The 16,919-nt window shown below is 31.3% G+C and overlaps 1 protein-coding gene across 1 annotated transcript in view; it reads left to right on the forward strand.

The window, feature by feature from the left end:
- The first annotated feature begins 4,184 nt into the window (after positions 1-4,184).
- Npl4 (Nuclear protein localization 4) overlaps positions 4,185-16,919 on the forward strand; it is a 44,569-nt gene continuing 31,834 nt past the window's right edge. Inside the window, exons 1-7 of the mRNA XM_074180094.1 lie at positions 4,185-4,344; positions 4,496-4,738; positions 4,796-4,977; positions 6,307-6,568; positions 9,698-9,836; positions 14,090-14,416; positions 14,473-14,633. Coding sequence (XP_074036195.1) covers positions 4,324-4,344; positions 4,496-4,738; positions 4,796-4,977; positions 6,307-6,568; positions 9,698-9,836; positions 14,090-14,416; positions 14,473-14,633 — 1,335 coding nt within the window. The 5' untranslated portion in view covers positions 4,185-4,323. The remainder of the gene's footprint in view (positions 4,345-4,495; positions 4,739-4,795; positions 4,978-6,306; positions 6,569-9,697; positions 9,837-14,089; positions 14,417-14,472; positions 14,634-16,919) is intronic.

The raw sequence follows: 16,919 nt of genomic DNA on the forward strand, positions 1-16,919 counted from the left end.
CGTTGACACTCGAAAACTATTTCAAGGAAATCACAGTCTATTTGATCATATACCTGCACAATTTTAGCAACTTTTATTTTTAGAAATTCGAAGTTTTCGAACAAAGTTTTGTTTCTATATCAGCAGGGGTGGTGGAAATAATTGATACGGGGCAATTATGCTTTCATTAAACTCGCATGTAAGCATATTATGGTATATATGAAATATTGTAATTATATAATGATTTGTGAGTAGGATGGTTAAGTATTCGCACACTGAGAATTTTTTTCCGCCTCATTAATTTAATCTCTTTGGTATATTTCCGGGATCAATACCAATAGTTTCATATTTTGATTTCTGTTTCATTGCGATTGCATCACTGAAAAATTGTTTTTGTGAGTTCCACAGAAATTCATCTAAAGGAATTTTCAGTTGATATTCGTTTAAAAATTCCAAAGCCGTCAAGGCGTATATGTATTATTTGAAAACAAGTAGAACTACTCCGTATTTGCCGTTTATAGCGTTTTTTTTTAATCAAAAAGATCTCATGCATATATTTTATTGAAAAAATAGACCTTCATATTTGATTATCGTCCGTGCAAAATAGGTAGTTTTCGAATACAACTATTTTAGGAAGTGGCAACATATTTGTATAGGATGTTCGTTCATCAAACATACTCCTTCAATCCCAAAATAGTTTCCAGTTCATATTTCACTTGATTTTGTCGTGAAAAATTTGTAAATTGATGTCATTGCATCGTAATCTTTCTGCCCACAACCTACATTGAGTAACACTGATGGTTTGAACTTGATTCTCGCCCATATTCATCAAAACCGAGAAAAAAGATAATGGACAAATCTTCACCTAGTCACTTGAAGAATTAATAATATAACAGCGACAAAAATACCTACTTATTATTTACTAACTTGTTGAACAATATATTTGTCTATAGTTCACAACATCGACGCTAAAGGAAGTATTACTCATTTTGAATTTCCTATATAGGTACTCGACGACTTCTGGAAGAATGTATAATTTTTGAGAGGAATGGAAAAAGAGAGGTAATGGAGAGGATACATAATGTTCACGAAAATATTGCTTTCAACAATCATTTAATATTTTCGCTAATACGAGATTTCTTCAGAAAAATTAACATTCCGATCAAGCAACCGAATTTTACTAGAGCAAAATTCAATGATAAAATACAGGATCAATAATTACAGCACAGACAAAACGTCATTGGAAATGTGTATGAACGAGTAATTTATCAAAATCAACTAGATACCAACTATATGTTCGCGGGAAGACATGTCAGGTCAATAAGTGGGCGTTTTTACAGAGAAAAATTGCAGAAAACTTCATATTCAGATAAGATATTCGTTAAATGGACCGACTTGGAAAGGCAATATAATAATTAAATAGAAAGCGCGGATGCTTGGGAACTATACGTTCTGCTGTGCGAGTTTGAATACTTTTTTCGAAGAATTAATAATAATAATAATAATGAATGGTATTTATTTTACGTGGCGGAGTTTAGCAGAACCCTATTCTTACACTCAACCACGTTTGAAAAAAAGAAACATTACAAAAAATGAATGACAATTTCAGGACAATAGGAAAATAAAATTTAAATGTTTATGCTTGGCTCACTGTTGACTAAGCAATTCAGTTTTGAGTTTACTTTTGAATAGCGGTAGTGAATGAATTATACATTATTACAGTATGATACGTGAAGAAGAAGGCTGTAGTTTATCGGAAAGAGTTGTAGCGATAAGTTTAACCCAGCTTCAGCTTTCGGAACAAGTAGATCAACATTAAATGAAAGTTTCAGTGATATGTCCGAATACATTCAAGAATTGGGTGTAATTCAGATATATATAAAGAAGTCGACAAATAAAACAACTTGCAAAAGATTGACATATGTAATTTTTAACGATTTTCAGGTAGTCTCACTGATATATTCGAAAAATGCGTCAAGGAATTCTCAAAATCCGAATACGAATGACGACGTTGGTCAGATACAAGAATGCAACTACACATAAGAAAAGTTGACCATAACATTTGAGAATCTTTCGGAGAATAATCTTCTTTCGACTTCCTGATTAACTATAATCATGAAAACATTTCTGATACTTCAATTTTTTCGACTGAGACATTGTAAATGAAGGAATTAATAACGTTTTATTTGTTATTCCAAACAGTTTTTGCAGCTTTATATTAGGGTAATGTTGTTTGAAAACTGAGTCATGTGTGTTTAGGAAAACTTAAAGAAAAATAAATAAAAATACTTTCAAACAGCAAAAACAACTCAAGAACCAAAGTTCGTTTATAGAGGAGTTTACGAAATGTGAAAATGTATGCCGCCACGTTTGTGACGTCATTGGAGAAAAATAGAGCGTTAAATTTGAAATGATATGGAATGTAAATACAAAGTTTGATTCTACAGAACCATTTATTCCGAATGGCATCCTTAGCCTTTCCGAGACTATTTGTGTACCGGCGATAGAGCTATTCAAAACGGATGGTTTATTTTCAAATATAATCGTTTTTTTTCTTCATATTTATCATGTTGAAACAAATTATTTCATTTGTGGTTATGATGATGAAGAGGTATTTGTACGTTCACTAATTTGTAGACATTTTGTGTTGAATAATTACATTAGGATTTGTTGTGGGTTCCAATTCAATAATTGGTTAGTCATCAACAATATCATCAACAAAGTAATTACGATGAGACTGAGTGCATGAATCCATCCTTTTGAGGCATAGTTGCTAGTTCATATATATATATGCGGTTTTTTTAAACGAATGTTTCAATTGCTAGAGGCACTAAAGCCTGTAGTGAAAAACAATTACACACAAGATAGTGCGCACAAATTGGAAAATTTGCTTGTCTCTTAGGAATTGCTGAAATTAGAGAAGAGGGGTTCTTGAGAGTTAATCTGGGGTTGATGTGCAAGCCTTAAATTTATATCTATGAGAAAAATTCATAAATATAGAAAATCTCTGGTTCAGACATGATGACTTCTAGAGATCATGAATTATGAGAGCATATACTAGTTTCAGAAAATTCTGATCACATTTCAGCATTAGGAAGTATTACATGTAGTAATTTTTTTTCCAGAATACCTCAATATACTAATAATTTATCAATAGACGTGACGAAAGTTTACAAGCCATCAATCAAAAGCCTTCTGTAGTGCCTCATATATATAGAAGCTGTTCCTTGAAATTTTATGATTGGGATCCAATCACCAGGAAGTCCTCAGTAGTCTCTGCTACACTAAAACATCCTTAGTGAATCTGTGACATTATTTTAATTATTCGAATAGCTTAACGAAACACTGCGAAACAAACAATTAACTCAGTAAAGGCACGAATCATATTCATCAATAAAGAAAATAGTATATATGATATGAATTATTTTTATATTTATATTCATTCACAAATGGACGAGTCATGAATGAGTCCACCAATTAATCAAATGTATTTATCTATTGGTATTGGTTCAAAAGGTTTGTAACGTTTGCGCGTTTTATTGGTTGATATCCTCTTCCCACAGGTACCCTTTTGTCAAAAGTTGGCTCTATTTCGTAATAACTTTTTTCGAGATCAATTGCCCTAACACCAAACTGATATTTTTGCACTCGACGCGCGTTTCGCCAACAAAGTTAGAATCCTCAGGAGAAGAAAATTGATCTCCTGAGGATGCTAACTTTGTTGGAGAAACGCGCGTCGAGTGCAAAAATATCAGTTTGGTGTTAGGGCAATTGATCTCGAAAAAAGTTATTCAACTTTCACACCAAAGGTTCCAATATCATCGTTATTCTATTTCGTAAACACCCCTATATAGGAACCTTGAGAAAATACAAACATAAATCACATATGACAAGTGACACTAATGATAAATGTACAAGGTAGTCAACATAGAAAAATACAAAGGCTCCATAAAAATGGTTGTACATACTAGAGATGGATATAACCGAAATAATTTTGAAATCAAATGATGTGTATTCGAGTGATTCATCACTCGAGAATCGAATGATGTGAATTCGAGTGATTTATCACTCGAATTCACATGATTCATTCATTTATCGAGTGATTTATCACTCGAATTCACATCTGGGTGCCACTAGAATTTACCATTACCAACGGAAAACGCTATATATAAAAAGAGAGAAAGAAAAATTATTGTTACATGTGATGAAACCCTTATGATACGGACTTATTTCTGCAGCGCTGCCAAATTGTTATCGTTTAATTATCAATTGCAAGGTTTTGACAATTAGATTCAAGTTCTAGACTGACGAAGCTGTAAAAATATACATGGGGAGTAATTCACAATGTCCAAAGAAAAATCATTGGTAAGGATCTTTAGTCTCTATTTGAATGTGTGTAGATATATTCAATTTATTATTGTACTTTTGATGAATCACTATAAAATTATATCAAACATAACCTCAATATTGAAAATATCTTTGTTGCTTTGACGAATAAAATTCATATATGTTTCAGCTATTGAGAGTACAGTCCGCAGAAGGTACTAAGAGAATTGAGTTGACTCCTTCAACATCCACTTGTCAATTATTTGAAACCATTCATAATGCTTTTGATTTAAACAGCTTTGCATTTGCACTGTACAGAGAAAAAAATAAGCAAAATGAGATATGTAGCAGCAAAACAAAAACTTTAGGAACTCTTGGACTTCGACATGGAGATATGATATATCTAGTACCTGTCAATGGTGCTGTATTATTTGTAAGTCATTAGTTTATTTACTGAAAATGATATGTTAGTAATAATTTTATTTTTTAGTCTAATAATACTCCTTCCGGAGAACCTATAGATGATCCACTACCTTCTACAAGTTCTGTTTCATCGAATGCTAGACCTAGCACTAGTACTAGTAGGTCCAGTACAAGCATCAAAGAGGACATTGTAGACTTACAACTCATGAAATTAGATGGAAAAATCCAAAGGAAAAGAGATGAAAAATTGTAAGAAGTTGAGATGTTTGAATGAGGGACCTGACAAACAGGAGAAACAATTAAATATTCTGTATTCAGTATATTAATTTTCTCAAGAGTGTTGATTTGAAAAGAGAGAATCAAACACGGTTCTCATCAAAAGGTCAAAAATTACCTGTTTGTTATGATGGAATTAATCGCCTCAGTTTCTTTGAGCTGCTTCAAACATCGTAGTCCTTGTCTCTGTCTTGATTTTAGTCACAAGAAACAAATTTCAATCTGTATGTTTACATAGAAGCCTTCATACTTTTCATTACCTTGTGACCTTGTTCCTAAATTTCAACTTTTAGTACTAAGACCAGTAAGACTTTAGTAATGTGCTTGTCCACCAACAGGTTCTTCCTCTTCATTCAAAATGGTTTTACTATGTGTAGTTTGAAAATAATTTTCAAATTCGTTAAAATTTAGATTTTTCATGAAACTAGATACACATATGAATTTGAAGTAACACTTTATTGTGAGATTCTTACTTGACATTTCACAAACCTGCAACGTGTGTTTCGCTGTACAATATCTTGCACAAGCGTTTTCATACTAACTGGATTCTACCTTATTTGTGTTTTATATAATAACAATTTCAGTCATGTGACCTTCTACCTAGGTAATGACTAATAATTAATTGAAACTTTTAAACATAAAAAAATTACCAACTCATTGAATGGACATTAACATTTTGTGCTTCACACAATAATAACCCGAATCGGATTCGGGTTGCGATTGTATATTGCGATTTTGTAAACTTTCTACTGAAAATCTAACAATAAAGTGTTACTTGAATAAGTTATGGATTTTCATCAAGTATCGTCCAATTCCATCACTCATAAATAGTTTATTCAAGTTTTAACTCAGTGGACTATTTTGTATTTGTTTACTGTATTAATGTAGTTATTTATATACTTTATATAAACTGTTAACATGTTCCAGTCATACAGTTATTATGATGGTACCAGTTCATGGAAAGCTTACTTATTTCATGATTAATAAATCTAGACTAATTTTGAGGCTATTTCCATTGCACTCATCATTTACTCTCTATACAAGTTTGAATCTGCTGTTAGTAATAACAATAATATTTATTGATCCCAAGGTACCACTGGTATTTATAAAATGAAACAATATGAAAAATTAAATACAAACAATAAAACCAGTTAACACAATGAACTATTTTGAACAGTAAAATGATATTTGATTTGAACAGAAACAACAGTGAAAAAGTACCCTTTTGTATGTCATCAGATATTTGTTTAATTTCTTTTAAAATCAACGTATGCAAAGAAACAACTATATACATTTTTTCAGGTGCCGTCACAATGCTAACTCGCGCTGTGTTCATTGCTCACCTCTGGAACCTTACGATGAAACATACTTAAGGGAACAAAATATAAAACACCTTTCTTTTCATGCTTTCCTGCGTAAAATGACATCTGGTGTTGATCGTGGCAAGTTCTTAGCACTTGAAGATATTTCATGTCGTATTAGAAACGGTTGCAAAGATCATCCACCATGGCCAAAGGGAATTTGTTCAAAGTGTCAACCGAATGCTATTACATTAAATATGCAGGTAAGCCAGTTTGATCTATATATGTGAGACCTATACAGATCACTTAATGTTTTGATACGTTTTGTGTTTTATACATCATGTACTGTACATATGAAAATCAAGAAGTATAGAAAACCAAAAAAGGGTTTCTGTGTCTCCAGGAGACATGGAAAAGTTGATATTTCTACAAGTTTTAGCCCTTTGCATGTTGTTACAAATATTATTTCCTGTGTGTGGTAATATTGTGAATGGTTAATTATGTGCCTATTACCTAACCTTATTTTTGAAAAAGTGCTATAAGAATGTGACTAATGAAAAATAGAATATCAAAAATATTATCATTACACTTGAAATTCAGCAATAAAATTCCTGGAATTTAAAAAACATCGCCAAAATTAGTAAAATCTTGTTTCCCAACCCAGAGTCAGATTTAGACTTGATATTACACTAAGCTATTAGAAAATAAGGACAAAAAGGGGCTTATGTCAGGAATAAATCATCAGTGAAGTAGTGCCTCTTGACGAGCTAGGGATAAGTAGGGTAGCATTTATTAACCAACAGATAAAAAACCATTTAGAGGGTCGACTAAGTATGATAAAAAAATAAGTAGGTGCTTATAACTACAAAGTGACAATTTTGGAAATGAAGAACAAAATGGAAATAATAAGAGGAATAAAGATGAAAGATATACATTTTTCTACACCCGTATTCTAACAATACACTTATATGACCATAATCCGTTTCATAATGATATCCATTATGATACAGATTTTTCATAACGATACAGATTATCAACCAATAGAAACCCATAATTTTTCAATCAAGAATCCTGTTCCTTTGTTTGTCCTAGATTCTAACCTAAGTAACTAATTGCTTTATTTGTCAAAATCAGTTTTCATATTACCTACCTATATTATCAAAATGTCTGAAAACAGCAATATAGAAGGACTACCATCGACTCCAATATTTTTAAAAGATCAGATTAATTACAGTTGTTATATTCAATATAAATATAATTAGAATCTTTATAGTTTTCATATATCCATGATAATACCATTAAGTTTGTGTTTTTTAAAAAAAATATGAGTTAATTACTGTAAATGTGTTCAATACAAATATAATATTTATAGTTTTTCATTATTTATCGGGTTTAGAAAAAATAGCGTATGCAACTCTCATGTAATGGTTATTAATACACTCGCATATACCATACAAAACTCGCCTTCGGCTCGTTTCGTATCCCGGTTAATGCTCGTGTCTTAATAACCATCATTACATGATCGTTGCATAATATACTATTATTATATATCCACATAATACAAATTATACCAATTATAAAAATTTTAAGACGTAGTTTTAACAAAAAATTTGAGAGAATCAAAATTGATATCACATAAATTTAAAATTCTTGGAAATGCTGAAGATATGTGACTTGAGGTACAAATTGGTTCTGGCCAGTTGGCAATAAAAAGTTTTTGTATTTCTAGTTCTAAAATGAGGAACACAAGAGATAAAACATCGAAAGCATTCACATTACATAGAAAAATTACTCTAGCAAGTTTTCTGTGTTACTCTGGACTTTCTATATTAAATGTTGTAGTAACAAATTCATATGAAAAATTCAAATGTGTACCCCGATATGATTTTCTGACTATATCAAAATATTTTATAGATCCAACTGTCACAATCAAGTTCAAAATAATCACAATGAAGTTTTTCAAAGTCTCACACTAACTCTCTAGTAACAAAAAGCTAATATGCTAACGGACAGCTACCCAGATGATGGCAGCACTTTATGGTTACATTGAAATTAGATTTCCTAATAGCTTTTCATTTGAAATTGATGGAGTTTTATTCAGAGTTAATCAACACCATAACATTTTTTCACGAGGTTTATTTGCAGAGAAACACGTAAATCGACCTTCTATTAGAGATACATATTTGAAAATTACAAATTTGGTTCGAGCAGTATCTTTGTAATTTATTAAAAACAATCTGTTGAAGGGTCTTAAGATTGGCAATGTTAACTAATTAGTGAATTATCTTTCATATGTTTCTTGATATGAGGTGAGAATAAATACATTTTTGTAAATGGGATACAGAGAACCCAGAACACTAGTAGTAAATAAATTTCATAATTGCGTTTGCACAAGTGAATTTACTTTTATGATACTGCCTAGAATGAACAATACGAGGTCTGTTGAAAAAATAAGGTCTCAGCTCTCTCAGCGATTCGGTTTTTATCTCCTCAATCGTCGGAAAACATCGTCCTTTCATGGGTCTTTTCAATCATGGGAAGAGGAAAAAATCGCGGGAGGCCAAATTTGGTAAATACGGTGGCTGAGGCATGATTATGGTCGTGTTTTTGGCCGAGTAATTACAAACAAGCAATGACAAGTGAGCAGGTGCATTATCGTCATGTAAAAGCCATGAATTCTTTCTCCACAATACCGGACGTTTTCTTTGTATTGTTTCTCGCAAGCGGCGCATAACTTCAAGATATTTAAAAATATGTTTGAAATATGTTTTTTCGTAAACCAGATATCGCACCCCTACGAACGATAACTCTCAGAAGCCGAAACTTGTGCGAGCTAAGGACTAACGAGGTCTTACCTTTTTTACGTGTAATTCCTAACACGGCCAGTTGATATCTTATCTTAAATCAAGATAATACCTTATTGACTGTACAACTATGTGGCAAAAACTCTTGATGCACTATGCCAAGGTAATCAAAGAAAACAGTGAGCAAAACCTTTATATTTGATCGAACTTAGTGTGCTTTTTTTGGTCCCATATACCCATCACTCGAGTTATGACCATTTTGAGCAAATATAAATCGCCGTTGACGTCATTCAACAATTTCTGAGCGATGCTCATGCGACGGCATTTTTGGTCAAAATTCGGCAATTTTGGAACGAACTTCGCTACAACATGCTTCATGCTCAAAATTTCCGAAAAAATTGCATGACGTGAACCAACCGATATGCTGACATCCTCAGCCCACAAAATTTTAACATATTCACCTTATTTTTTGAGCAGACATCGCATAATGACTATGTAAGTTTGACCGAACACAGACACTTTTCAATAATTTTTTTAACAATCATATGGTTTCAGGAGTTCGCTTATAATTTGTTTTATTTATTTTAGGCTTATCGACATGTGGATAATGTTGCCTTTGAAAATACGAACTTAGTTGAAAGATTTCTCAACTATTGGCGAGTTACTGGTCATCAGAGAATTGGTTTTCTTTATGGCAGCTATGAAATACATGCAGATGTTCCCTTGGGTTAGTAGTAATTAGTTTTCCATTTAATATAGCAATATGTAATTAAGCATTCATATATAAAACAGAAAGGAAGTTTTAAAATTCCAGATTGCCTTAATAATTGTAGGCAATGTTCCTTGAAATTTATTTCCGCTATTATTCTCAGTAAATATTTTTGCTGAGTGCTTTAAAGATCCCCATACTATTATAGCATATGCACAAGATTAGTTCACTTGTTACAGTCGAGCTTTTCAGAAATTTTATTTCAGAAGGATTTCCCTACACACTTCAAAAAAAAAACTTCAAAAAAGCTGAATTTCACTAGTTTGGACTTCCATTGTCTACTATATAAAATGATTTGAAATTCCTGAAACAACTAAAAAAGAAGAATTAAAAATGAATAGCTGAAAATAAGAATTATATTAACCAGAATAAACCTGAAATGAAATAATAGTGAAATAAAATACAAGTAAAAATAGAACAATTGAATAAATAATTTTTTTTTAAATTTTCTTTCTTTTTCTTTTCTTTATTTTTATTCATTCAATTGTTCTATTTTTACTTGTATTTTATTTCACTATTATTTCATTTCAGGTTTATTCTGGTTAATATAATTCTTATTTTCAGCTATTCATTTTTATTTCTTCTTTTTTAGTTGTTTCAGGGATTTCAAATCATTTTATATAGTAGACAATGGAAGTCCGAACTAGTGAAATTCATCATGAAACATTGTCAATCACCTTCATTCAAAAAAGCTGTTTTGTTAGCGTTCACTATGTGTTGATCGCTTCTACACCAAGTAGCAAATCTTTCACATGTTGCATTCAGTTTCAATTGGAGTTTGGGGCCATTAATAATTATGAAGAAGAAAGATGAAGGTCACAAGACCAACCCCTGATGAACTTCAATATCAACAAATTCGTTTAACTTGTTAATGCATGTTGAATCACCTACTCGATTATCCTGCTATTCTTCCACTCTGATAGATTACTTGTGCACCACTTTCAATGAGCTCGACATAGTTTATACTGTTACTTCATGCAATCTTTCTGATCATGATGCCATTCTGGGTTCTTTGGAAATGAACACAAGAAATAAAAATATCAACATATAGTTTGGTCGACTTTTCAGTAAAACAAATTATAGAAAATTTTACACTCTCTGCTCTAATTTCAAATGAGAGGGAGTTTTCATATACGAAGTTTCTTTCGAAATCTATTACAAAAAATTATGTGAATTTTTCGAAATAGCATTTCCAAAAATTAAAAAAAAGAAAACCTTAGATCACCACAAAAATTAAAATTTCTTCAAAAAATATACCTTTACTTCCCCGCCTCACCACAATAATACTAGACAAGCTAGCCAATTAAAGGTTCCTATCCCAACAAGTAGTCAAATCAAGAACTCAATTATATATAATGGAGTGAAAATGTATAACAAGTTACCTAAAAGTTCAACAGAATGTGTCACACTACTATCCTTTAGGAGAAACTTGAAGACAATTCTGGTCAAAAAGACTTACTATACATTAAATTAATTTTTTGAGGATAACCTCGACACATAATAATATTCATGTGTATGTATGTATGTATATATGTTTGTATATGTATGTATACAGGGTATTCCATATTCGATGGTCTATTAGACGTATCTAGAGAACAAAAAAAAGATGAGAGTTTTAAATTTTGGTCACCGATGTAAATGAAACATGTTCTATACTTATCTCTCAACGTTTTCAAAATATTAATTATTTTGTAATTTTTTTTAGTGAAAACATGGTATTTTTAATATTTAATATCGCATGAATTAACTGATACATTGAACTCAACTTCTGGCAATTTCGAGATAAGATATGGTGGTTGTTATTTCAGAATGGAAGTCAAATCTTATTCTATACAGAATGTCTGAAAAATACGTCTCAATTTGTATCTTCGATAAACGACCTTAACTAATTTTTTTTCAAATGGAACACCCTGTATATTATTCAATTTTCAAATTCAGTCATCTAATATGAACATCTTTTATTAACTATGTCCTATAACTATCTCTGACCGTTTATGAGATATGAATTCTTCTATAATTTTTTTCTTCTATACAAATATAACATTTCAAATACAAAATTCGGGGATAAATGTATTATTGAACATATTGAATAATGAATAATGACTTTACATTAGTTCAGAAAGATTTATTGAAATACATGATTGAAATTTCATTGTGGGTATATGACAAACATTACTATTTCAACACAAGAACGAACACTTTTCAAAATTAAATTGATAATAAAAAAAAATCTACACTAGAAAACAACAGATATTGTGAAACACATGTGCAATGTCTAAGAGCTCGATTCAACTAATACCAACAATTCCGAGACAAGTTCAGGGGCAAATTATCCAGAAAATACTCACAGTCGATCTCAGAATATAAAAATATTTTTCGGAATTCAACATAAATGCAAATAAAAATTTTATCATCCATGAGCATACAAAAAACATTAATACTGAATTTTTGTTGGAATCACCTTCGCTCAGAAGTGATTATTTCGACAATTGAATATTCCCTTACGTTAAAATTGTGATTCATCAGTCCATATCATTTTTTTCAAAAAGTTTGGATCTTCGTATGTCCATGTTAGTGCCATTTCGCAAATTCTACTCTTTTTGGTGGATCATCTTTATGCAAAGCTTGCAGCCTAATTAATTTATAATCGTGCATATTATGTTTTTGTAAAATTCTCCATATAGAAATTCGAGATATTCCCAAATCAACCGCAGCACTAGATACTGATGCATGATGATAAGCATAAAAATATATAAAATGTTCATTTAATTTTCCATATCACTAGTCACTGGACTCACTACTTCAATATGACAGTTAGACAGTTTACGCTTGAGGAATCTATTGTATAGCGAAACGGGTGTCGCGGTTTTTTGTAAAACCCTTTATAGTGAAAATCATACAATAAACTGTATAAATTAGTTTTGAACAAGTTATTGTCAAATCCATTATTTTGTTTTTTGAATCAGACTTGGATCATGACACTCCGTTATCCTTGCCAAAATTCGGTTGTGAAATTCAAAATTAATGTTTAAAACTCTTTTGATATTCGAGTAGATGATTGGAAATAGAAAAAGTTTCACCATTTGTATTGAAGGAGTGAATTTTCGAAGGCTCGAAATTTAAGAATGTGCGTATTATTCACTTGATTTTTGATTTTATTGGAAATTTTATGCTTGCATAGGAGCAATTTTTTAAAAAAATAGTTCATATCTCATAAACGGTCAGATATAGGTATAGGACATAGTTGATCAAAGTTGTTCACATTGGTTGGCTGAATTGAAAAATTGAATAATATACAAAGTGTTGCGTTTGAAAAAAATCAGTTATGGTCGTTTATCAAAGATACAAATTGAGACGTATTTTTCAGACACTCTGTATAAAATAAGATTTGAGTTCCATTCTGAAATAACAACCACCATATCTTATCTCAATGTTGCCAGAAGTTGAGTTCGATGTATCAGTTGATTAATGCGATATTAAATATTAAAAATACCATGTTTTCGCCAAAAAAAAATACAAAATAATTAATATTTTGAAAACGATGAGAGATAAGTATAGAACATGTTCAACAAAAGTGATTTGGATTTTGATGCTAAATTCAAAAATAATATAATATATAGGGTGTTTCATTTGAAATTTCCAAGTTGATGTCTGTTACATGTAGATGTGGCAACACTGCGGTGATGAAAATATTTTCAAACGATAGATCACAACCATTTACATCGGTAACCAAAATTTAAAACTCTCATCTTTTTTTGTTCTCTAGATACATCTAATAGACCATCGAATATGGAATACCCTATATATATATATATATATATATTCAAAGTGAACTGATAAAAAATGTTTTTATCCAAAATCGAGAGGTGCACTATATTGTTTCAGATGAGTTTTTTCTTCTGTTTGTGTCTGAAATCCAAAATTTTTTTCATGAAATCTACACCTGTTTCCATAGAGTTACCATTGATATATTTTAATTTTACTTCATTTCTTTGGAAGCTTTTCATTCTTCATATATTAATGGAGAAATGGAGAGCCAAAAATGTTTTTTCCAATATAGTTGGTGATTAACTCAATTGATTTTTCCGGAATCAAAAGTTCAAATGATATAATAAATAATACTTTTGATGAAGCGATAAAGATAAAAGAGATTAAGCAAACAAATTATGAAATGTTTTCATTAGTGCACAAAATTGTATTCCCTTTTCCAGGTATCAGAGCTAATGTTGTAGCAATCTATGAACCACCCCAAGAAAGTTCCCGTGATTCTGTTCGTCTCCTTACAGACGAAAAAGAAGAGGTTGTGGATCAAATAGCTGAATCTCTCGGATTAAGGCGAGTTGGGTGGATTTTCACTGACCTTCTACCTGAAGATATTCAAAAAGGTACTGTCAGACATACAAGAAACATCGAAAGTCATTTTCTGTCTGCTCAGGAATGCATAATGGCTGGCTACTATCAAAATATGTATCCCAACTCTTGCAGATATGCCTCTAAAGGAACATTTGGATCCAAATTTGTTACCGTTTGTGTAACTGGTAAGTGTCACTGTATGTTTGGTTAATTTTGTTTATAATTCTAAATGTTAAATTAGGTGATGCAAAAAATCAGGTCCATATGGAGGGCTACCAAGTTTCCAATCAGTGCATGGCTTTGGTAAGAGATAATTGCCTGATTCCAACAAAAGATTGTCCAGAGTTAGGCTACGTTAGGGAATCAACTGACAAGCAGTATGTTCCTGATGTTTACTATAAGGTAAGTGTTTTGCAAATTAACACCCTGCTAAAATATTAGAACGAAAAAATAGTGAAAGCATTTTTTTTGTTTTTGAGGTCACTGGTTTTCTTTTGAAATATTTCAAAATATTGTATAAACTGAATGAGAATAAGTGATTTTTGTGTAATTCAGTGTTTCTATGGAAGTGGTTGTTTTGGAAAGATTTTTTCTTTCGTGAAATTCAATGTTCATGTGAAAGGGCGTTTTGTTCCAGTTTGTATCATAAAAAAACTTGTATGCATGATATATACATTTTTGTAAAGAGTTCATTTTGAATTCAACTAGTTTCTTAAATATACCACATTTAAGATTGAGAAGAAAAGGCCAAAAAGATTGTTTCCCAAAAACCAATCTCTTCTAAAAATATCCCCGTTTCAATTTAATCTTTGGTGATATTTTTTATGTATTTACAATAATTTTTCGTCGCCTTTGTAATTGAAAGAAATTGCTTTCCCGATCTAAAATTTGTATATTGGAAAGTATGTTGCTATCAAATTTAAGTAAAGGCAAGATTTTGTATTTGCCCTTACTCTCAATTATTGATGAAGTGTTCACATTAAGAGCAATTAAGTTTCATTCATACTACTCTCTGCTTGTTTTGAATAAAATACCATTTTATTATCAAGTGGCGAATATCTGAAAAATATCAATTCCTTCACCATATTAAAAATTTCTGGTGGGGTAGACTTGTTTTCACTTACTGAGTCCATGTTTTTTGTTAGAAAGTATATTTTTTGAATCGAACTGCCAGTTCAATGGCTAAGTTTGATGTTTGTGAACATATTTGGAGTTGTATTCATAAAATTACTCTCGCCGAAAGAGCAGAGTATGATAATGTGATCAGAAACACATTGCCATCTTAAAATTTTCCACTACTTTATGCCGAATAAAGAAAATTTAATACTATCACAGCTTACTAAAGAGGAAAAGAAATGAGTACTATAAAAAAACTGAGAAATTTAGGAATAAATTCGAGCTAACAAGCAACAAAAAACGTAAAAATGATCAGACTCTCCTCAGTAATAAATGATACCAACCACTTTTTCAATGCCAAGGCGTTAAGTCTATTTGAAGAAAAACTTCCAAGAACATTCAATTTTGTTTGTACAGTACTTTCAAAAGAGAGAAGTATATTTTTCGAACCTACAACAGGAGAATTAGTCAACAAAATGAGCAAGTAAGAAACTAAAATGAGTTCTGGTACGAGGAAGTTTCGTTTTACTTATTGAAAAAACGTTTGTTCACATTGCACTGCTGCGTGACATCATAAACACACTTCTCTAGAAACAGGAACTCACCCATCTAATGGCAATCAAAGAAAAAAGTTGATCCAGAACCATTTGAAAATTTTTATGTATGATATGGTTAATTTTTTCAAAGCTGATAAACTGTTTAGTAACAGCCAGCATGGCTTCCTTAGTGGCAGAAACGTTGAAACCGCCCTTTTTAACAAACAAATAGAATATACACCTCTCCTGATCAAGGCAATGTAACTTGCAGAATATTTCTGCATTTTTCGAGGAATAAAATGAGCGCTATGGTATTTGCTGTGTCACTCTAAAATAGTTCGATAACTCGACGGGACAGCCTGTACAGTTGAGTGCTCTGGAGGTGTCCATGGGAGTGCCACAAGACAGCATTCTAAGCCTTTGATTTTTTTATAATATTTATTGCTAGCTATGATTGCCAGACAAGAAAATACTATAATAAACCATGTAGATAACAGTGTATTGTTTTTCAGCGAATAATTAAACCCTGAAGTGCTGAATGTTGCAAGCTAAAAGAAACAGAAAACTGGTTTATCAACTCCAGACTCATTCTGGAGTTGATAAACTGCAACGAAACCTGTTTTTCTCAATAATACTGTCAGTAATACCTAGCTCTGATCATGAAAAATTTTAAAAATTCGTTGATTTGTGTAGAGGTTATTGCTCGAATATGACACTTCTCACAATACCAGGTCTTTAAACTTATAAATGCATACAATTTGTATACAATTTCAAATCTTACATGCTTCATCATTTTTGTGGCACTAGACACCCCATTAACTTCAATTTACCCGACCATCATTTATTAAATTCATCAATTCATCAAATGATGAAAATACATTTCGCAACAAATGTCAAATTTAGTATAACGCCGATTTGGTACAAATATCTGTGGTATTTTCTTCAGTACTATATATTTCAAAGTGATTTGTTTCTTAACTACAGTCTAATGAAGTTCATTCAAATGTCAATATGTTTTGATTGCTACTGTTTTCAA

This window comes from Leptinotarsa decemlineata, unplaced genomic scaffold, assembly GCF_025532065.1.
Source record: "Leptinotarsa decemlineata unplaced genomic scaffold, Ldec_3_MD MMD2_tig00026282_RagTag_RagTag, whole genome shotgun sequence".
NCBI lineage: Eukaryota > Metazoa > Arthropoda > Insecta > Coleoptera > Chrysomelidae > Leptinotarsa > Leptinotarsa decemlineata.